This window comes from Furipterus horrens, unplaced genomic scaffold (genome assembly GCF_987537825.1).
Source record: "Furipterus horrens unplaced genomic scaffold, mFurHor1.1.pri manual_scaffold_11, whole genome shotgun sequence".
NCBI classification, from domain to species: Eukaryota; Metazoa; Chordata; class Mammalia; order Chiroptera; family Furipteridae; genus Furipterus; species Furipterus horrens.
Genome location: NW_028327181.1, coordinates 33,590,895 through 33,613,905, shown reverse-complemented (window position 1 = coordinate 33,613,905; position 23,011 = coordinate 33,590,895). Strand labels below are relative to the sequence as shown.

General features: G+C 48.3%; 1 protein-coding gene across 1 annotated transcript in view; it reads right to left on the bottom strand.

Moving 5' to 3' along the window:
- UBASH3B (ubiquitin associated and SH3 domain containing B) overlaps positions 1-21,987 on the bottom strand; it is a 150,362-nt gene extending 128,375 nt beyond the window's left edge. The window contains exon 1 of the mRNA XM_090291850.1: positions 21,673-21,987. Coding sequence (XP_090147976.1) covers positions 21,673-21,833 — 161 coding nt within the window. The 5' untranslated portion in view covers positions 21,834-21,987. The remainder of the gene's footprint in view (positions 1-21,672) is intronic.
- Between the last annotated feature and the right edge of the window lie 1,024 nt (positions 21,988-23,011).

Genomic DNA, 23,011 nt, shown 5'->3' with positions numbered 1-23,011 from the left:
ACCGGGACAGTGCCTTTTGGACCAACCAAACTGCAAGGATTTGAAGTCCTCATTTGCATGAGGACAGATCAATCAGCGACCAGGGGCAGGAACTTAAGTCCATATAAGCCAGCTCCCCTCTGGCTCTAGGAGGGCACTTTTCCTTACCTCCAAACACTGAAGACTCTGTTTCCCTGGCTGAGCTAAAACACCAAAGCTGTCTCATGGGAGCAGAGCAGAGACCAGCCCAGGCCACAGCGGACTGGCACACAGAGCAGACCAGAGCGGAGCTGTCTAGGTGGAGAGGGGTCTGGTCCCAGGACCGCCTGACAGCTCTGCTACTTTCACAGCCGCATTGTATCACAACTGAGCTGCTTTGCACGGAATAGTTTTCTTCTTCACCGCACTCCAATCTGGGGATTCCTACTGGCGCTGAATTGGCACTGAACTGGTGAGAATGACCATTGGCTGACAAGGCCCACCTCCTTGCTTGGTGATTATCCCTATCTATCCCCTTTCCAAACCTCAGGGATTCACAGAAGCAACAAATGCATCCTGTTGGTCTCTGAGGCCTGTGGCTTCTGCACGGTGCTTGGCTCGCTGGATGGAGGTGCTCCTGGAAACTTTGCAGAGCTAAACTGCACACTGGCAAAGGGATGTAAACTGTGTTAGCCAAAGTCACAGGGCAGATCAGCAGGGGAGCTTACTCTGGAACTTCGACTTCACAGTTCATTGAGTTTCTAGCCACGTGGCCTCAGCCCAAACAAAGACTAACCTCATCCAGTGACACGGGCCTTCCCTTCCAGATCCTCCCTAAATGGGAACTGCCACCCAACGCCGAGCAGCCATGTCACACTCTTCTCTCTCAGAAGCGGCATCGCACTTGCTCATGGAGAAGCAGACACAACACTTGAAATAACTCCTAACACACTTTCTGCAACGTGGTCTATAAACACAGGAAACAGCAGCTGCCTGGGTTGCCGGTAACGTTTGTTTGCCAGTCAGGGTCCTAAGCTGTGTGTGTGAATTTAAAGCTGTGATCCAGGAACAAAAATAAACCAGTAAAGCAGAAACTGAGGCAGCAACCTGACTATCGATCTAATGAAAAGGCCGTTGCAGTTAGAAAAACTATGGTTAGAAACCCGGCTCTGCCCCTTATTTACAATGCATGTTAAGTAACCTTGTGGACCCCTAGTTCCTCATTTTAATTGGGTCTCTTAATACTAATTGCATAGGTTTCCAGTGAAGAGTAAGTTGCATCGTGTTTCTAAGGTGCTGAGGCCAGTACCGGCACATAAAAGATGATTAAAATGGAATTTTCCATCATGTTCCTCAGTACTTACCCGAGTTGAAAACCTATGTCTACACAAAAACCTGCACACAGATGTTGACAGCAGCCTTTTTCCATAACTGGCAAAACCTAGAAGCAACCAAGATGCTCTTTACTAGGGAAATGGACAAATAACCTGTAGCCCATCCAGACAATGGAATATTACTCAGTGCTAAAAAGAAACAAACTATCAAGCCATGAAGACACGGAGGCATCTCCCAGGCCTATCACTGAGTGTAAGAAACCCATCTGAAAGGACGACATACTGTAAGGTTCCGACTGCATGACGTTCTGGAAAAGGCAATGCTGTGGAGACAGCAGAGATCGGTGGCTGTGACGGGCTGTGGGGGAGGACGACTAAGAGGAGCACAGAGCCCTGGGAGGGCAGCAAAAATGCCTCCAATGACGCTATAATGATGGATGCATGCCCTTATACATTTGTCCAAACCCACCAGGTGAGCGGCCCTAAGGTAAACCCCAGGCTGGCTGACTACACATGTAACAAATGCCCCCTCAGGGGCATGCTGACAGTGGGGTTGCTGTGCATGTGCAGGGGTAAAGGGCAAATGGGAAATCTCGGTAGTTTCCCCTCAGTTTCGCTACAACACTAAAACTGCTCAAAAATAATAATAAAGTCTTTTTAAAGGGATTTACCTTCAATATCTTTGAGGAGCTGACATGAATTCACCTGACAATAGCCAGACCTTTGGAGGAACTTAGGGCCCCTAAGTGGGGACAGTCACATACCCCTGTGTGATCCCACAGGAGTTTCTCTCTCTCTGTGTTTCCTGGAACTTAGCGGAGAGCAATACACCGATCTGGTCATGTCTTTGTCTTCCGTCTTAGATGTATTAGAGTGGGAGGGCTGAGGGGGAGGAAGCCATTCTTTATCCACATTCGTTACTCTCGATCCAAACAGGGTGCAGGCCCAATACATGTGTGGTCACAGGGGGGCCGGGGAGATATTAGCAGGAAATTAGTGGACGGGGTAAAAGTGGCCTCCTGAACTCTGCCATACAGCTTTGAAGTAATACTCCAGTACGTTGGCAGGACTCCAGCAGTAAGCTGAGAAAAGCTGAAGAAACACTATAGTACTTCCTCCTTCACCACGGCCTCCTTCTTTTCATTTAAAGACAAATTCTTTTAGAGACAAAAACTCCCTCCATAGAAAAAGCAATTCCAGAGCAAAGAGGACCAAACAAGGAAATTGACTTGGAGTCTTTAGCAAAAAGTGTTGCAGTATACATACTCACCATCATCAGATATTACGGTGACAACGTGACAACAGAAAGAGCAGCAGTCCTTCTGAAATTTTCTATTTGAAGGAGGTAAAGGCTAACCCAAGGCTATTCCTCTTACTGCTAAAAACTTCAGCCTCCTAAGTATATCATAAACTTGACAGCATCCCATTCCCTTTATCCTTGGCTGAACAGGACTTTTCCGTCCCCTGTAGGGTGGCTGCTCTGCCCTGGCTTCTTACACTGAACTTGCTAGCCATCTCTTTTATGACAGCTGGCTCCTGGCTGCTTCTGAGTCTCTGCTCACTCTCTCCATCCCCCTGCCAGTCACAGCTCACCACCTGCCCAGAACCCAGCCAGTGGCCAGTACACACCAGTGAGTGCTTGCCCAAACACCGAGTGCTCAAGGTTCAACCCTCTGAGGCTCCTGCTCACTCCCTCAGTCCAACACTGCACCTCCCTTCAACTCTTGTTGTGGACAATTCCAGCTTGATGGTGTTACCCCAAAAGATGATGCTAAAAACCAGATGTGCAGAGAATCCGAGAGACTTGGCACCAAGACAATTTAAAGACAGCAGGTGTGGGCCCTGGCTGGGTAGCTCAGTTGGTTAGAGGGTCGCCCCAATACTCCAAGGTTGTGAGTTTGATCCCCAGAGAAGGCATGTACAAAAAGCAACCAATGAATGCATAAATAAGTGGAACAGCAAATTGATGTTTTTCTCTCTCCCCCTAAAATCAAAATATAAAAAAACAAAAAGCAAACAAATAAATAAGGACAGCCCTTCTTACATCCTGGCTGTTTCATACCTGCTGGAGCCAACAAGGTCTCCCTGTGGTCTATCTGCATGCTCATGGTTTGGGGATATTTAGTTGTACCATTTAATAGCTTTATGCGCATTTCATGTCTGTATGCTTCAATTAAAAAAAAATCTCTTAAATAGGGAAAATTCTGTTTTACTGTTAAGGCTGTGGAGAGAATCATGTGTGTGAAAGCACTTACTCAGAAGCTTGCCCAAAAAGGATATCTCAGAAGCCAAGTCCTTCCCTGCAGACCTGAGACCCAGGCTGGCCCAGCTAAGTGACCCAGGAACTTCCATTGCCTTCAGTCATAACCAAAGGCAGAAAACATGACCTCACAAGGCAGCACATACCATAGTTGGGCCACTGATTTCCCAAATTTGTTTTTCCAGGTAAACGGAAATCTGTGCCCCCAGCAATTACAGCCACCCACTGCAGTCCACAAAATAAACATCCTCTTCTCACAGGACAGCCCTCCAATTATTCGAGCAGAAACGCCTCCCCTCCCTTTCTGTCTTGTCACATTGCACAGAAGTCATCTGCTTGAGCCGGTCTTCCCCAAGAGCTTGGGAGCTGTTTGTGGCCAGAGACTAGGTCTCACTCGAATCTGTACCTCTAGCACTTAGCACAAACCCCCAGTGCCTGGCTCAGCAAGATCTGCTTGAATGAGCAGGCCGTCTGCCCTGCCTGACTGCTTCCCTACCCTTGAAGTCCTCTTCAGACTAAGCATATCCAGCTTCACACTGTCTCCTCCCCAGGTCAACTCAGAGGAGCAGTAGCTGGTTCCCCACACTGCATACAATGGAAAGGAGAAAATTTAAAAAACTTCAGACGAGATTTTGTCCCCCACCCCACCCCATCTTTCACAGCCAGCTGCCCAGCAATCAGCAACCTTCGATGTTTGCTCAGGTTCCCCTGAGAGTCGTTCCATCTGAAAGCCTTTGCCGGCCATGCACAATTCAGGCAATCCTCCTGAAGCCCAGCTACGGTATCCAGCCACTCCTCCTCTGCTGTGCCACCCCTCCACTCCACCAGCTGCTGCCAGCCATAAAAAGACACCGCACTTCTCACCCCCTGCCAAGCCCTGATGGACAAAGTGACTCCCAGAGATCTGCGGTGCCCAAAGCAGCCAGAGAGCAAAGGGGCTGGCTGTCTGCCTCACAGTTGTAAGCCTAGATCTCACATCCTTGGGAAGATAAAAACTTCAGATGTGCTCCATCATGACACACGGAGTTGCTACAGGTTTGAGTGAGGTCTAAGATCCCTACCAGGCTCGTCTTGATCAGGCAGCTGATTTTCAAGACCTGCCTACAAACTCCCACAGGCCCTTGCTATCATTCCACACAGCAGCTCTGGGTACTCATGAGCCCAGGCAGAAGGCAGGGGTGGTGTCGTGAGGAAGAGAGCCATTCTACATTGCTCACCCGGCTCCCCTGTCTCTTTTCCCCTCCCCAGAATGCATATCCAATCAACTGAACATTATTTAAATTACCCTTAAGCACCAGGACTGAAAGATGTTGGGGAAAAGCCGAGGGACACGTTGTCACCACAGACAGAGAATGACTGATGGGCATGTACCCAGAGTGCCCTCTGCCCCACACAACGCGGTGATTCCAAAGCTGGGATCTTAACTGCCGCGTCTACCACTTAGGCATTTAAGAGTTGATCTCTGCATTAATTATTTTATATGTATTATGTCACTTAATCATTAGAGCCATCCCTTGAGGCAGATACCATCACCTTCATTTAACAACAGAGAAAACTGAATCTTAGAGGCGTTAACTAAATTGCCCCAAGTAGAACAGGAATTTGAATGCACGTCACTTTGACCACAAAGTCTAGTAGCAGCCAAACCACTTTGCATCTGTCCAGTGAGCCCCTCCTCCCGATGCCACAGGGGCAGTAGCACCCTTGTTGCTACTGTGGAGGTACAATTCACAGCAGCAGGTAGAGGTATGGCAAGGTTGTCGGCAGCACTTGGTGTTCTACTAACTCCTGAGTACAACGCTGTTCCTGTCTTCTCATAGCTTGGAGCCAAGATGGGCAGCACACACGCACACGTGCACAGAAACACACATGCATGCACATGCGTGTGCACGCACACACATGCTTTTAGAAAGGGTGGTATCGTGGTGACTCCAGACCACATCACTAAACAGTAAACCACACTGCAGTTCGCTGAGGCCCAGTAACAGACGAAATCAATGGAAAAGTGAAATTGCCCTCTTGACCCCAGTCTGTGTAATCTAGGGACATCACATCATTTCTATGGACCTCAAGTTTCTTTCCTTCTGCTATTCATCAAACTTCACTCAATGCCAGCTATACAACAATATCGTGGGTGGTGGTTAAGAACTCAGACTCAAGAGTCATTCTTCCTGGAGTTTGCAGCCTGGTTCTACTGCTTTCTAGTTATATGATCTTGAGCAACTTAAAAATCTCTGTGCCTCATATTTGCCCATGTTACATCTGATAAGGGGTTAATATCCAAAATATATAAAGAACCCATACAACTTTACACTAAAAAAAATTTAAGAATGGGCAGGAGACCTGAATAGACACTTCTCCAAAGAGGACATACAGATGGACAATAGACATATGAAAACATGCTCAACATCACTAATCATCAGAGAGATGCAAATTAAACCACAATGAGATACCACCTCATACCTGTCAGAATGGCCATCATCAACAAATCCACAAGCAAGAGTTCATGAGGATGCGGAGAAAAGGGAACACTGCTGGTATGATTGCAAATTGGTGCGGCCACTGTGGAAAACAGTATGAAGTTTCCTCAAAAAAATTAAAAACATAACTGCCATATGACCCAGCAATTACACTTCTGGGCAGTTATCTGAAAAAATCCAAAACACTAAGTTGAAAAGACATACACATCTTTATGTTACTTGCAGATATGAAAGCAATTTAAGTGCCCATCGGTAGATGAAGGGATAAAGAAGTGGTACATATACACAATGGAATATTACTCAACTACAAAAAAAAGAATGAAATCTTACCAAATGACAACATGGATGGACCTAGAGGGCACTATGCTGAGTGAAATAAATAAGAGAGAAAAACAAACGCCATATTATTTCACTTGTATGTGGAACCTAAAAAACAGAATAAATAAACAAAACAAAAGCAAACTCATAGACACAGAGAACAAATTGCCATATGGGAGGGGGTTGAGGAATTGGGTAAAAAAGGTAAAGGGATTAAGAAGAACCCACTGACAGTTACAGAACAGTCATGGGGATGTGAAGTACAGTATAGGGAACAGAGCCAATAACATTGTAATAACTATATATGGTGTCATATGGGTGCTAGTCTTACCAGCGGGATCACCTAGTAAGTTATAAAAATGCCTAACCACTGAGCTTTACACTAGAAACAAATAAAATATTGAATGTCAACTGTGACTAAAAATTATTTTAAAAAATTTTAAATCTCTGTGCCTCAGTTTTCTCACCAGTAAAATGAGAATAATGATAGTTTCTATCTCACAGTTGTTATGGGGAATGCACAAACTCATGCACATGTAAAGTGTTTAAAATATTTCTGGCACACAGTAGGTACTCAATAAAGGTTAGCTATAAATATTTGGTGCTTAGGTTGGGAATGGTGAGCGTGATGAGTTAGCAACAGGAAATGCAAATAAGGAGCACATCTCTATTCTGTGAGCAATGCCATGAACTAAGGGGAACTGCAGAGCAAGGGCTTATTCACACATCCAGCCTCTTGTTTTCATGAAAGCCACCGGCTGTTCTGCGGAAGACAAAATAATGGCTCCCCCAGGACGCCTATGTCCTACTCCCCCAAACCTAGGAGTACATTACCTTACACAGCAAAGGGACTTCACAGATGTGACTAAGCTAAGAACCTTGAGCTGGAGAGATGCAATCACAAAAATTATTGTAAGGGAAGGAATGAGGAAGGAGAGTCAGAGACGGACAGGAAGGACTCTGGTGACAAGCAGGAGTTGAGTGACATGTTTTGAAGGTAGGAGAAGGGACCACTAGCTAAAAAAAGCCAGTGACTGGACTCGAGAAGCTGGAAGTGGAGGCAGCGGGTTCTCTCCTCCAGCCTCCAGAAAGGAGACAGTGCCACTGGCGTGCTGAGTTTTGCCCAGTACACCCACTTTGGACATCTGACCTCCAAACTGCGAGAGAACCAGTGGCGGTGCTTTCAGCCACGAACTTTGTTATATAGAAGCAGGAGGAAACTACACATGCCTCTGGTTACATGTGCTATGTGTCACAAAGCCTCTGGTTTTCACAAAAGCCACTTGTAACTCATTATGACTCACATCCCTACTTCCCGAAAGAGGTGAAATTAAAATTTAAGCCTACAGAAGGAAGTATTCACATTGGTGAAACTGGCTCCCATCAATGGCTCCTCTCCAGAACAGTGGGCCTTGGTTAGAGCGGACGCAATAGAATAGCTCACTAAACACAGCACAGAACCTAAGTGTTCACAGCCGTTCTGGAAAAGCCTCAAAGTACCATGACTGTTCAACCGTTCATAACAAATAATAGTATCACTTTACCTATGCATGACCTTTTGTTGTTTTTATTACTTTTATATACATTGCCTCATTTTGATTCAGCTAACATAGAAATAACTTGCTCAAAAACCATATCCTCAGAAGTGACAGATACAGAATTTGAACCCAGTGTTTTGTCTCTAAAGTCAATTTTCTTTCCCCATAGCAGACTATGACTTTTGTTCTTACCTTCCTGGGTGGATGACTGAGACAACTATGGGTCCCCCTCTAATACCTACTCTACCACTGGTGTGAGACCTCCCCCCTCACCCACCATCCCACCCCCGTCAGAGGTAACCATGCCAACCAGCCTATCAACATGTTAGCTTCATCTTCCACAGGCTGAAACACGAATAAATGGCAGGCAAAAGAAGGGGACAAAAGGGAAAGAAAAGAGAAGCTCGGGTTAATCCGACAATAGACCAGTCCATTTCTGCAGGAAACAGAGCCTAAACCTTGCTAGAAATCTATTTCTTGTTTGAAATCTATTTCTAGGAGGCAGAGCCTGGGGTCAGGGGAGTGGCCTGATGCAGAGAAAGGAAACCCTGTCTGGGGTGGAAGGCAGGAAGCCTGGGCTCAGCTTCTGCCAAAGTCCAGCAGTTGGTCTTAAAAAAGTGACTTCATTGCTTGTCTCATTTCACTTACAGATAAAAAGACGGAGCTGGACTAGGTAAGTTTTACTAGCAATTCCAGCTACACATTTCTGAGATTCTATGTCTGCAGTTTTTGCAGGCAGGAATACTCTATTTCAACAGGTACCATTGAGTTATCCTAAACCTAGGGCAGAAAATTGTGAATTTTTTCACCCTGAAGCAAAATCTATCTTCCATCATACGTGACTCAAGAATTACTATTATGTAATTACATATTAGGAACAGTCTAGGAAATAAGTAACTAACATTTCTTGAGCACCTAAATTTAAAATTGTATTTTCTGTTTCCATTTTCAGTGTCTACCAACTCTTAAGAAATTCGACTCCCATAAACATAGAACCTGCCATGTAAAGCACAACCTCCCTTTCCTTGGGGTGAATGCGCTTTCTCCAACCTTGATTCAGGGCACCCCAGTTCAGGGTCTTTCCCTTGTTTCCTCCTCCATCTTCCTTCCTCCACCATTTCCTTCCACAGCACCAATACATCCATCAGCTGACCTTATTTCACCTCCCCACTTGTCTGCAGGTTGCAGGTGAGTGTAGACAGACCCACATGTGCAGAACAACTTGACATGACTGAAGAGAACAGAAAACCTTCTCCCAGGGACATAGAAGCTGCTCCAACCCCTTCCTGCCAGCCCCATGAGTCGGGATGTCTTAGACACAGAGCAAACATACGTCCTCAGCATGAGGAGCTACTTCGGATGGAGAGGTGACGGTGGCAGGGACCTCCTGGGGAGAGGGCATTATAGAAGAGGAGTTCTGCACATGGCAAGCTAAGATCTCAGCATCCTGTGACCAAAAAGAGGAGAAACTGAGGTTTCTCAATGCTTTTCCACAACACTGAATGCATTGACTGGCACATAGAAAGGACCAGTAAAGATTTATTGAATAATGAATTAAGGGTCACTTCAGCAAGGATAATTAGGGGACCTGACTATGGTTTCTAGAGAGGATAGGTGAGTGTATGTGTGTGTGTGGTGGTGGGGGATTCAGATCTATAAGTGGAATTTAGAGTGGGGGAATTCTAAAGGGCAGATGATTCTTAAATCAAAGATCCCAAATAATGTCTGTTCACAGTGGGTGCTCAGTCAGCAGCCTGTGTTTCAGACCGAGGATTCCAGCTTCTGCAGAAAGAGCTGTCACAGAGCTCCGCAGGATCCCAGGGTCCTGGTACCCAGGAGTCGGGACCGAGGGAGACTTTGGAATTCTTTTCATCCAGGAACATTTAATTCATAACCAACTGCATTTACAACCAACAATTTTACTCATTTTGAAAATGCAAAGAAAAGAAAACATTTTGTTGACCTGAAACTTTTTCATGAAGTTCTCTCCTTCCTCGTCTTCTGCCAGGACATCTCTCGCTTTGTTCTCTCCTGCCTCTCCAACCATTCTGCTTAGCCTCCTTCGCCTGTCCTCTATCTAACACAAGCGTGCCCCTCAGAACTCCTCCCTGGGAAGTGGCTCCATGTCTCTGCTCTGACTCTGCCCTCATGCCTTCTCCTGCCATCACTTCCCAAGTCTCTTATCTCTGGCCCTGACTTCTCCTCCGAGCGCCAGATCCCTATTTCCAACTGTTTCTTTACATGTTTACAGAACCCAAAACATGTCTCAGACCAAATTTGTCACCTCATACTCTAAATCTAAACCTTCCTCTAAAAAGGCCCTGTTTTCTGTATGTTCTATCTTGGGACCTTCCCACTTTCACAGGCTGTTAATCTTAAACTACGTTTTTCTTCCCTCACTCTTTACACCCAATAGAGTATATAAATTCTGTTTATTTGACTTCAAAACCAACTCTAGAATCTGGCTCTTGTGATTCTTAATTAATCTTTCAATGGACCATTGCAACCACCTTCTTATTGGCTTCCATGCCTGGTTTTTCGCGGCTCCATTCTATTCTTTATACAGACTTCAGGTTAGACAGACTTCAGGGCTTTAAAACATTCTTCTCCATGACCTCCAGGCCCAACTCAGTCTCTGCTCCCATCTCTCCCTACCTCTCTCGTCTCCTCACCAGTCCTCACTAGGCCCCCATGTGCCTTCTTGCGCTCTGAGTTTCATGCTGTCCTCTCCAACAGACTGCCCTTCCCTCTCCGATGCTAGACAACCTCTGCGTTGTTTATAGTCTTTCTCAGCTGTCACCTTCTCTGCATTCCTCAACCTCACCAAGTCACACTAATCATTTTTTCTGTGGTCCCCACAGAGCTTTTTCAAACCTCTACTGTGGTATGAATTATATTACACCATTTTTATGGTTTATATGTTTTTCTCTCTTCCAGAAGGCTGAGCTCCCATAGAAGAAGAAAGACAATCCTCACATCCCTAACAAGGCCCTGGCGTATAGTAAGCACTGAGGAGCTGTCTAATGGAAGAATGAATGAAGTAATGCCAAATCTAAACTGAGGCCCCACAACGGGCTGGCTGTTTTTTAGCAGCGTACCTGAGGCCCTCGTTGAGCGTGGCTGCAGGGGCAGGCAGTGAGACGAAGGTGAGAGGGCAATGAGCAGAAGGGTTCTAGAAACCCCAGTATAAATTACAATTTGTTCCCACCTCACCCTCCTGGTATAATATTAGGACGTTGCCACTGTCTATTGATCTTCCCAAACTCCTGCCCCTTAAAGTGAAGAAGAGTATTGCTCTCCTCTTGTCTGCCCTTTGCAGTTCACTTCAGAGCGCTCACTGGTTACAACCCCTCACCTCCTAACAGCTGCTGGAACCATCTTTTCTATCACACTGACCACACTTATCATAATTCTCTACTTTCCACACTAGTTTACCAGTTCCCTGAAGGCAGATTTTATATCTAATTATCTTTTTACTCTCAATTGCTATTATAGGTTATAATAGTTGCCCAAAAATACAAAGTGAAGTACCTATGCATTAAAAAAAAAGGAACTTCAAGTCAAGATGGAGGCCTAGACAGACACACTGCGTCACCCTCCACAACTAAGAAGGAATACAACTACCTCAAACTAGAGACAACCAGAAGTTCCAGAAAACCGAGCTGCATGGAAGTTCAACAAACAAAGATGTAAAGAAGAAATACTCATCCAGACAGGTAGGAGGGGCAGAGCCGGGACGGAAAGGATGCGGTGCAGTGGCAGCGGTGGCAGCAACTGGCCAGTGAAAAGTGCAGTCACATGTTTTAAAAAGTTGGGAGGGGCACCTGGGGAGCGCTCCTAGCACTAGATCAGACCACACAGCTCACAGTGCTAGCGCTGGGGAAAATAAGGCCTCACTGCTTCTGACTGTGCAAACCAGTGGGGTTGGGGCGGAGGAAGAAACTGCTGGTCTCTCAGAAGAGTCCACTTGTTTAAAGGGCCCCCAGGGTCATAGAACATCCGCAGACACATCCACTCTGGGAACAACAGCCAGGGCAACCGCTAGAGAGGTGCCAGTCCCATATGGAAGGGGGAGAAGTGCCTGGAAAAGGGGTGAGTGCTAAGCAAGCGGCATTGTTCCTTCTCAGATCTCTCCTCCACACACAGCACCACAACGTGATGAAATTGGTTGCCCTGTACTGATGAATACCTAAGGCTCTGCCCCTTACAACATAACAGGTGAGATAGCTCTACCTAAGACATAGAGGCAAACAAACACAGGAGCCTGTCAAGACGAGGAGACAGAGAAGTATGGCCCAAAGGGGGGAACAGATCAAGGTTCCAGTGGGAGAACTAAGCGATGAGGAGAAAGCCAACCTAAGAGATGAGTAGATAGCCAACCTAACAAACGTAGAGTTCAAAACACTGGTGATAAAGATGCTCACAGGCTTGACAGATATGCTTAAGTACAGCAAACACATAAGGGAAGAAGTGAAGGCTATGCTAAATGAAACGAAGGAAAATCCACATAAAACCAATGGTGAAGGGAAGAAAACCAATGGTGAAGGGAAAAAAAACAGGGTTCAAATTAATGATTTGGAACATAAGGAAGAAAAAAATAGTCAACCAATACAGAATGAGGAAACAAAAATTGAAAAAAAATGAGGAGAGACTTAGGAACCTCTGGGACAACTTTAAACATGCCAACATCTGAACCATAGAGGTGCCAGAAGGAGAAGAGGAAGAGCAAGAAACTGAAAACTTATGTGAGAAAATAATGAAGGAAAACTGACCAAATTTGGCAAAGGAAATAGACATACAAGTCCAGGAAGCACAGAGTCCCAAACAAGCTAAACCCAAAAATGACCACACCAAGACAAATCATAATTAAAATTCCAAAGGTTCAAGATAAAGAATCTTAAAAGCAGCAAGAGAAAAGCAGAGAGTTACCTACAAAGGGTTGCCTATAAGACGATCAGCTGATTTCTCAAAAGAAACTTTGCAGGCTAGAAGGGGCTGGCAAGAAGTATTCAAGGTGATGAAAAGCAAGGACTTAAAACCAAGATTACTCCATCCAGCAAAGCTATCATTTGGAATGGAAGGGCAGATAAAGTGCTTTCCATACAAGGTAAAGCCAAAGGAGTTCATTACCAAGCCATTATTATATGAAATGTCAAAGGGACTTACTTAAGGAAAAGAAGATCAAAACTATGAACACTAAAATGACAACAAGCTCATAACTATCAACGGCTAAATCTAAAAAATAACAACAAAATCCAACTAAACAAACCAGAATAGGAACACAATCATAGGTATGGGGATCATCTGGAGGGTTATCAGCTGGGAGGAGGAAGGGGGAGAAATGGGGAAATGGTGCAGGGATTAAGAAGCATAATCAGTTGGCACAAAATAGACAGGGGGAAGTTAAGAATAATATAGGAAAGGATGAAACCAAAGAACTTATATGCAAGACACATGGACATGAACTAAAGGGGGTGGGATTGCTGGAGGGAAGCAGGGTATTGGGCAGAAGGGAGCAAAGGGAAACAAATTGGGACTTCTGTAACAACATAATCAATAAAATATACTTTAAAAAATGACATTACCCAGGGAACTTGCCATGGAGATAAGACATGGCAAGTCTTTTTCCTTGTCTTGTCCTTCGAAGATTTCAACTGCTGAGGTAAGAGGAACCAAAGAGAAAAGATCACTGCGCATGGAAGTGGCTAAAGCCCTTGGATGAAGAACTCTGTATCTTTGTAGACAATATAAGGGTGCTCCTCTCTACCCTGCTTGCTCCACGAGGTGAAGCTTAATAAGGCTTGAGGGAGAAGGATGAGAAGAGAGAAAGGGAGAGGAAAAGAGACAGGAAAGCGGGTAGGGAAGGAAAGCAAAGAGAAGCCAGGTGAAATTTCAGTTGCACTCGTTCTCCAGGAAAGATAAAACCAGATGGGGCAAAAGGGGGAGAAAGGACGGCAGGCAGGCAGGCAACTCAAAGGCAGATTGACTAAGATGTGAGACAGCAGGGCCCAGCCAGCAACTCCATTGGGCAGAGCATCATCCCCACCCTCCAAGGCTGTGGGTTGGATCTCCCATCAGGCCACATACAGTAAAAAACTAATGGGGCAGGTGGAGGTGGGAGAGGGTATAAGGGGGATAAATGATAATGTGAAAAAATACAATAAAAACCAAACTATTTAAAAAATAAAATAAATTTTTTAAAAACTTGACTCTAAAATATGAATAAGACAACTTAGATACTCTAAAAGCCCTTCAAATCCCACCATCTGAATGATACTCTTATTTAAAGCCTCTTCTGTGAGTTTCGATTCTTTTTGTTATTTACTACTTACATAGACGGTGAGCAAAAGTAGGTTTACAGTAAAAAAAAAAAAAAGGAATCAACAAATGGAACAGACTGACAGCTGTCAGACTGTCCGAGGGGAAGGGGACGGGGAGACTAGATGAAAGTAGGTGAAGGGATTAGCTGAAGAGCATATATGCGTGACCCGCAGATCCAGGCAGCAGTGTGGTGAGGGTCAGGGGAAGGCAGAAGGGGAGCAAGGACTGCGTGGCGGTGGGCAAATGGGGGGAAATGGGGGCGTCTGTAATGGTGTCAACAATAAAAATGAAGTTAGAAGAGAATAAACTAATGAATGCACAGAGAAGTGGAACAACAAATAGACGTCTCTTTGTCTCCCCACCCCATCTTCTCTCTCTAAAAATATCAATAAAAATTAAAAAAATAAAAATAAATTAAAAAAAAAAAGAAACGAGACAGCAGATGTTGCTGGCTCAGAGCTCCAGCAGCCCCCCTCCAGTTCTTCATGTGTTTGTCTGTGTTTAAACAGACTGTACACAAAAGCAGCCACTGGAGGCAGATTTCTTTCCTGCTCTCTAAGTGCTTCCTACCCAAGATAAGAGAATAAACATTTAGTGAGTGCATGCTCACAGTAAATATTTTTGAACAGGGCACAGTCAGCTCAGAAGCAGGATGCTAAACAACACTGCTCCCTGGTTTATGGAGAAGGTTTACCCAACAAAACTGAAAAGAACCCTGAGTTGTTCGGCTCCTCTGGCCACCTGTGCTGTGGGTTCCGCTTGGCTTGTCCCGACTCCCGTGGGCTGCTAGGTGGTGCTTCCTTCAGCTTCCCACTGCGTGTGGCAGTAGCCCTCGTCCTGGTGGAGTTCACTGCCAGTTGCTTTAGGTGTAAGAATGTTTATGTTTCCACTGGGACAAAGGAGCACAATGGGAATTATCACACAAACAGCGGTGACCCTGCAAAAGGGATGGTGTCCCTTTAATTAAAAAGGTGCCCACAAGCAATTTATCTGCCCCAGGAGCTGGACTCGAGGCACAAACCTCCTCTCATTTAACCTGCATTTAGTCATTTTTCAGGAAGAACATTATGTACCAATTTGAAAATTATACTAATGCAAACTAAACAACTGTCCACAGTTGTAATTGCCTCATATCTTCTTTCTTCCCATGTATTTACTCTAGAATATCAACAGTCCTGAAGAGTTTTCTTTAAAGAGAGAAGAGTATTTGACCATACAGCTCTGGGTCAAACAAAACAGCTACACGCACTGAAAGGGAAAAGCACACATGAAGCAGTGAAAACACCCCTGTGCTGCCCCAAAACATTGCCCAAGTGCCTCCAAGTCACCAGAACTGCAGCTGGGAACGCTGATGCCAGGGAAAGAAAGGCACATGGGTGAGTCCAAACCACTAAGAGCTGAGAGCCGAGGGAGAGCACAGTGCGTCTGGCACACGGAGCTTGCATTCCTTGCATGTTGCCACTGAGCTGCCTGTGTGGTGCGAGCCATGCCCAGAGCTTTCAGCCTGTCTGTAGTGCATTCACCGGGCTGAGAAGAGGCTGCCTTGGCCCCCGAAGGGCCGCTGCGGAGGCTCCATGAGTGCCAGGCACTCCCCAGTGTCTGCAACGGGACATCAGCACCCTTAGCCCCCACAGCAGTTCTATGCGTTAGATGCTGTTGTTGTCGGTGCTTTGCAGACAGGGAACCCACTGAGACTTAGTGGATTCAGCAACCCACCCAAAGTCATCCAGCTGGCAAGGGGCAGAGCAGGGATTCAAACCCAGGCCATGTGAACAGCTGCCGCAAGGTTAGACTTCTGGGTAGCAGAAAGTTAGTGACGGGGCTTCTTCAGTTTATGGTTGCCAAGAGGAGGGGCACCCCCTCACACACCCAAGGGGCCTACTGGGAGTGGGTGGGACTGACAGCTCTGCCACCAATGTCCTTGGCAGGAGCAGGGCTAGTGGGGGACCCAGGATTCCCTCATTTTGTTGTCTGTCTGAAAAGCAAAACTTTTAGCTCTGAGAATTATTGTCCACTCGGTGACAAGCCGCTAGAGTTTGAGACAGCTGAGGGCAGGGTGGTGACCAAAACCAGAGAATAGTCATACGGTAGGATGCTTGCTCCTCACTCTCTGTGACAATCTTCTGAACCTCGGTGTTCTCATGAAGTTATCATTCTGAGACTTGATAGTGAATATGTATATAAATCTTTATAATCTCCAAAGTAGTCTACAAAGCTAAAGTATTATGAGAATATAACAGGGAACTTACATAGAAGCTGTGGACAAAGGTTATAATTACATTACTAGCACAATAAAATACATCAAGATCTACTCGTGACTAATAGGGGACCAACCACTGATGCATGCATCACGGACGAGTCTCACAAGCTCAGATAAGAAGCAAGGCAGGCCAAATATGCACCATATGATTCCACCTACAGGTAACTCTAGACAATGCAGACTAATCTGTGCTAACAGGAAGCAGGTTGGCATTGCCCAGAGACAAGAGATTGACTGCAAAGGGGCATAAATAACTTTGAGGGCTGATGGACATGTGCTGCGTCTTGTGGTGGTGATTCCGCATGTTTTCAAATGTCAAAACTGGATCAACCTCTAAATAGGCTAATTTATTGTATATAAACTAGACCTTGATAAAGTTAAAAGAATGAACATCTAGGTAGGTATTTCCTTTTGAACGAGGGCCTCTATGAGGCCTGGACACATGCATGGAGACATGACCCTACACCAGGTAAGTCCCTGAGCTCTTTGGGGTCTCAAGTCTCATTTTTAAAATGTGGCTTTTATCATGCATTTTACCTTACAGGGCTGCTGTGTTCATCAAGAGGGATATTTAGTGCATGTGAGAGCAAGTTTTCAACTGTAAAATAACACAAATGCAGGAGTGCTGTGTGGGCAGATGGTCATGTTGGGGGTAAGAGACTTCCTTGCCTCAGTTCACCTATAAGATCCCTTCAGCTTCAAGTGGGCCATGGTTCATCTTCTCTTTCAACCCAACACCCCTGGGAAAGCAGCTGTAGTCCCCTCCCACCCCTCCCCCACCAAATCAGCCACATTTCAGAGATGCTAAGTTGACCAAGTACTTTCAGAGAACCCAACCAAAGGCAGTCACCAGGTAAGCTGGAGAAGGCCAAAGAAACTGGATATTTTAATTCACGAGCTCTCCGAGTTGCCTCTCAATTTCTTGTGTAGCCAGCTCTGAGTTGCTTTTATCTTTGGGCAGTGAGGCAGAGTTGATGCAGTTTCCTCTCCAGAGCAAAGTCAAAGGCACTTCTTCAGCTCTTTCCTTCTGCCACTGTCTTTCTCTTTAACTAGGCATTGTTCAAATATTCTTAGTAGGAAAAAGGACAATCTAACAGCACATGTGAATCAACAACCATCTCGTATCCTTCATTTTCTTCTAGTCCAACACAATAACGATAACTAGCTGTGTTCAGATTATACTTTTCACTTCTCCAAGTCCTTTTCTGACCTGATATCATTTTGTCTTGACAGAGCCTTGTGGCAGGCACTGTCATGCACAGGTCAGGATATTGAAAAAAGGGAGTTAAACAAAAGACCTAAAAGCCTCAAGTGTCAGATGCTGTACTAGAACATCATCTGACCCCTGTCACAGTGTCCTCTTGCAAGCTTCTCTCAATCATTGAGAAGCACTCTAAAGCCACAGGCTGCACCTAAACTACTAGTCACAGGCAGCCTCAAATAAACCCCAACAAAACAAAAGAAAAGGCAGAGCTGTATCAGCCAGGACTTCCCAAACTCATTGTTCCGCGGACTCAAGCTTCAGATGAGGTAAGAGAAGTGAGTCCCACTCTCCCACACCAAACCCTAAACTGCCGAGGCCAGCAGGGGTAGTAGAAAGTCAAGGAGGGTTGTACAGAGCAACAGCTCTATCCCATTCCTGTCCTGCCTTCTCGGTTGACACACATAGCCTCCAACTGGCCCCAGGCTCAGCCTCTGCCCAGCACATGCACTCTTTCTTTCCCTTCCCGTCAAGCTCACTCCAGTCTTGGCAAAGGCGGACCTTATTTTTAGAACTTCTGGAACAGGGCAGAGCTATTGGCAATAGAAAAAAGCAGAAGAAAAATTAAGGGATAGGCTATTTTGGCCCCTTGAAAGTTTTCTTCCTGAAGCCTCTCTAATACTCCCTTATGTGCTATTTGCTTACATGCAGAGAGACACACACACACCCCATAAAAATCGCCACTCCTCACTGCTCCTCTGTGCAGCAGGTTCTTCCACAGCAGAGTCTACAACGGCTGAAGGCACTAAGGTTGAATGGAAAAAATCCAGCACAGGACTGGGGAGCAATGAGCGGGACAGAACACACACCCTGAGGTCACCCTGCTTGCTCAGCACTTTTACCCTTGACCCCAAGCACATAAGAAGCATGTACAGACTAATCCTGGCCCCCTCGGAGGGAGTCGCTGGGGCACAGAGGGTGAAGTGACTTATCCAAGACCACAGCACGGCACATGCTGGGGTGGGACTGGGCCTCGCTGGCCTCTCAGTGCTCTGACAGCCCACCCAGAGCCAGTGGAAGTTCCCCTCTTGCTGCTGCACAACACTAGTCCTGGTGACACACAAAGGGGAAACCAGAGCTGGCAGCCCTGGCTGCCACTGTTCTCTCTTTAAAGGGTCATGTTCCAGACACGGTCTCATCCCTTCTTTCATCACAGTCACGTCATCCCAACCCCAGGAAATCATCCCTGCTCGCTCCTGCTTTCAATATCATCATGCTCCTTCCTCCAGGAGTCAGACCTAAAAAGGGGCTCCTCAGAGACTGCTATGCCTGACAAAATAAAGCAAAAACTCTGCCCTCTGAAACTTCAGATGGCCCAAGGGAGAGGCCCCTCTTCTTACTGACCTGAGTTGTTATTAAGGGGAAGGCTGACTGCATCGGTCTTTCTAGGTTGAAGTAGAAGAGATGCCAGTCTGGGTAGGGAGTGGAAGCAGGTCAGGTGACTGCCTAGGGCTCTCAGCCCACTCCGAGGCAGAGTATTTGAAGGAGAAAGAACAGCAAACACAGCCTTCCTCCCACCCAGTCTATGTCACCATGACCCACTCTGTCACCTTTTCAGTAAAGAGAAGCCGTGCAAACAACAATGACAGGAGCTACAATAGGCTGAAAAATGGCTCCTCAAAAGATATCCACAACCCAGTCCCTGGAACTTGTGAACATTACCTTATGGGGTGCGGGCGGGGGGGGGGTCACAGTTTGTTGATGTGATTAAGTGAAGTATCTTAGGATGGGAAGAATAGCCTGAGTTATCTGAGAAGGCCCTAAATGCAATCACAAGTGTCTTTCTAGGAAAGAGACAGAGATTTGACACAGAGAGAAGGTAATGTGACCACGGAGGAAGAGATTGGAATTATGCAGCCACAAGCCAAAGAATGCCAGCAGCCAACAGGAGCTGGAAGAGGCAAGGAAGAGATTCTCCCCTAGAACCTGCAGGGGAGCTGAGCGCTGCCGCCGCCTTGATTTCAGCCCAGGGACACTGACATAGGGCTTCTGGGATGCAGAACTGGAAAAGAATAGATGTTGGGTGGTAACCTGTTACAGAAGCCACAGAAACTAATAGTGTGTGGTAACCTGTTACAGAAGCCACAGAAACTAATAAAGCTGCTAACAATGCCCACTATGTGCCAGGCATTGCGCTAAGCATTTTCCTCACACAAGCTCATTTACACCCAGCCCTGGATGTGAGGCCTATGCTGAGCAGGCACACTGCCGGGGTTTGAGTCCCAAGTTCACTGCTTACTGCTGTGATGCTGAGCAAGTTATGTAGCCCCTCTAACCTGTTTCCCAGTTCATAAAATGGGCATATAGTTACCTTTTCCATTGGGTGGCTGGGATGGTAAGACGACTAATGGGTAAAGTGCTTAGAACTGTACATAGTAAGTACTCAGTAAAGGCTGGCTATCATGAGATCTCAGGGATTGAACAAGTCAAAATCAGACCATCATTCTAATAGGTCAGGACATGGACAAGGCCTCCTGGACCCTTTAAAGACAGTCTGAATACCAAACATGATGGGCTGAGTAGTTAAGTATTTCCTCCCTTCATTAAACAGTATAGGGCCTAGCACTGGCCTCGTTTCTTAAAGGAAAAATGCCTTGGACTGGGCGAATTCTGCAACACTGCCCAGCAGACTCCGACCCGACGTCCCTTCTCAAGGAGCGCTACCACCTTCACCTTCCACAGGGAGGACCTAATGGGCAGCCCCCACAGCTGACACGCCCGTGCGCGCCCACATGTCCCTGCAGCGGGCCCCGGACTAGAGCCCCGTGCTTGGAAGCCACTGGGAAACAGCAGCATCAGTACACTTCAGGCCTTCCACGGAGGCTGCGTGGGACGAAAAGCGAGGGGTCTGCTTTGGCCGAGAGGTAACGGCCTGGGTGGTGAGGAACAAACAGGCTTGCCCGTAGGCCAGGGAAGGGAAACCTGACAAACGGGGGAGAAAGAAAAGAACTTCCATTAACTCTGCCCTTCCTAGTAAAGTTCGCCCAGCCCCCCACCGTCCCACCTTCCCGTTTCTGGGGGTGCCATTCACAGCAGCAGCGCCACAGGGTCGCAGGCAGTGCGACCCCACCTACGGAATCTGCAGGCCACCGAGGCGGAAGGGCCTGGCCACGGGGCCCCGGCTTCCTCCCGGGCGCGGCTCCAGCCCCACGGCCGCCGGCGCCGGCTTCCGAAGCCTCCCGCTGCCTCCCGCCGGCGGCCAGGCCTCCTCGCAACGGACTGCAGGGGCGGCCACCTGCGCCCTCCCCGCGCTGCAGAGCCAGGGATGAGGGGGGACAGCTCCCCCTCCGTACTCGTCGCACCCACGAACTTCTGCGCTGCCGTCACCACTGACGAGAACCGAAAACCCGAGTCCCCTGGAGGAACCGCTTCTCCTCCTCCCCTCCTCCCGGTCGATGAACACGCAGCAGCACCCACGCTCGCGCCCCTCCCACTCCGGAGGGAGCCGCAGCCGGAGAGCGGCATCCGGAGCTGGAAGCCGCTGCCGCGGGGAGGGCCGACCTCCCTGACCGGCGGCCCCCTTCCCTCTCCCAGCCATCGGGACGACCCGGGGCCAGCCTAGCGCTCTGGACTCCGAGGGTGCCTGAGCCCCCTGTGGGGCCCGCCTCCCCACGGCCCCCGAGACACCGGCTTAGCCCCACGCGCGGAGGCCCGGCGCTGCGCAAAGGCCCCGGGACTCGAACCCATGCCCTCGCCCCGAGGCATGCCTCCCCTCAGCGGCCGCAGCCAGCCCCAGCCCAGCGCTCCGGCTCGGCGTCTTTTCCTACCCCCGCCCGGAAGCGTGAGCGCCGGGCTCCCGCGCCCCATCCCGCCCCCGGCAGGATGCGGGCAGCGAGGCGCGCGCCGCCCAGGCGGCAGGCGCGGGAGGCGAGCCGGAGCGAAGCCGAGGGCCGGCCCTTTGGGGCCGGACGGGCGGCGAGCGCCGCGAGCGCCGACACTTACGCGCGGGCTCTGGGGAAGCCCATGGACAGCAGCACGTCCAGCGCAGATCCGTGCTTGACGGTGCCGGGGCGCGGCTGGCGGGCCCTCCGCGGGGCGACTTTGCTGTACAGCTCCTCGCGCGCGGCCATGCCGAGCGGGCCGGGGGCGCCGTGCTGAGCCATGCTCAGCGGCCAGCCATCGCCGGGACCCTGCTGCGGTCGGGCGCGGCTCGGGGCCGAATGCCGGGTGGGAGGCGGCACGCGGAGCTCGGGTGTCGAGATGCGGACGCTTCCTGGTGAGGCCCCGGAGCCAGAAGGGCCCGCGGGCAGCTCGGGCCTCCGGTGCCCCAGCGAGGCACCGGCAGCGGCGCGGCTCCTCCGCCCCCTTCTTTCCCTGCTCCCGGCAGTCCGGGAATTTGCAATGAGTAATTTTTGAATGGATCAAAGAGGACTAGGAGCCTGTGGGCGGGCCTCCTGGCCTGGGCCGGCCCGCCCCTCTCTTAAAGCGGCCGCGCGCCGAGGCAGCTGGGGGCGGCCGCTGCAGGGTCCCCGGCTTCCAGGCGCAGGGTTCCACGCGGAAGGCTGCCTTGCGGGCGCTGGCTTAGGGGATCGCTCAAGCGCCACAGCCTGCTCCACGGCTTGCACGCAGGGCCGACTGGGCCTCAAGACGCCACATCAACCCAATTCCAGTTTCATGTGGTCCTAGATGGGTTAATAATGGACACTGAGCGGAGCTGATGATGACATTAATGAACCAGAAGGCCAAGCCAGAGGCCCAGATAAAAGGTTTTGCTTGGGAAAGACCCTCCAAACCCCAGAGGATTGTTATAGCCACTGAAGACCAATTCATTCCATCATGCGGACCAGTGGCCACACTGCAAACCCATCCAGCTCTCCAAGACAGAGATGCTGACGTCAGGGCAGAGTGGGACCTCGAGCTGTCTGTCGGGCCTGGCAGGGCTGAAGAAAGGGGGAGGACAGGGCTGAAAGAGGAAGAGGGAGGAGACAATAAAAGGAGGAAGGAGGAGGAGAGAGGATGTGGGAAGTGGAAGGACGGTGGAGGGAGAAGGAACAGAGAAACCACGTTTTCTAACTAGCAGGTATTCAAATGGCATCAGAGAATTGGTGCCCTGTCAATCAAAAGACCCAGAGAAAGACTGGATCACTGGTTAGCAGTGAGGAATAAGGGAGCTGCTTTATAGGTTGGACAAAACAACTCCCACCTCAAATAAGGTGGTTTTCCTACCCATACCTGTTAAAGAACCCCTGGGCTGCTCCGATTGAAACAGAACCCACGAACTGCTTAGTCAGGGGCCCAATTGCCCGCCGCCAGAATTATAACTCTCAATTCCAGAGTTTAG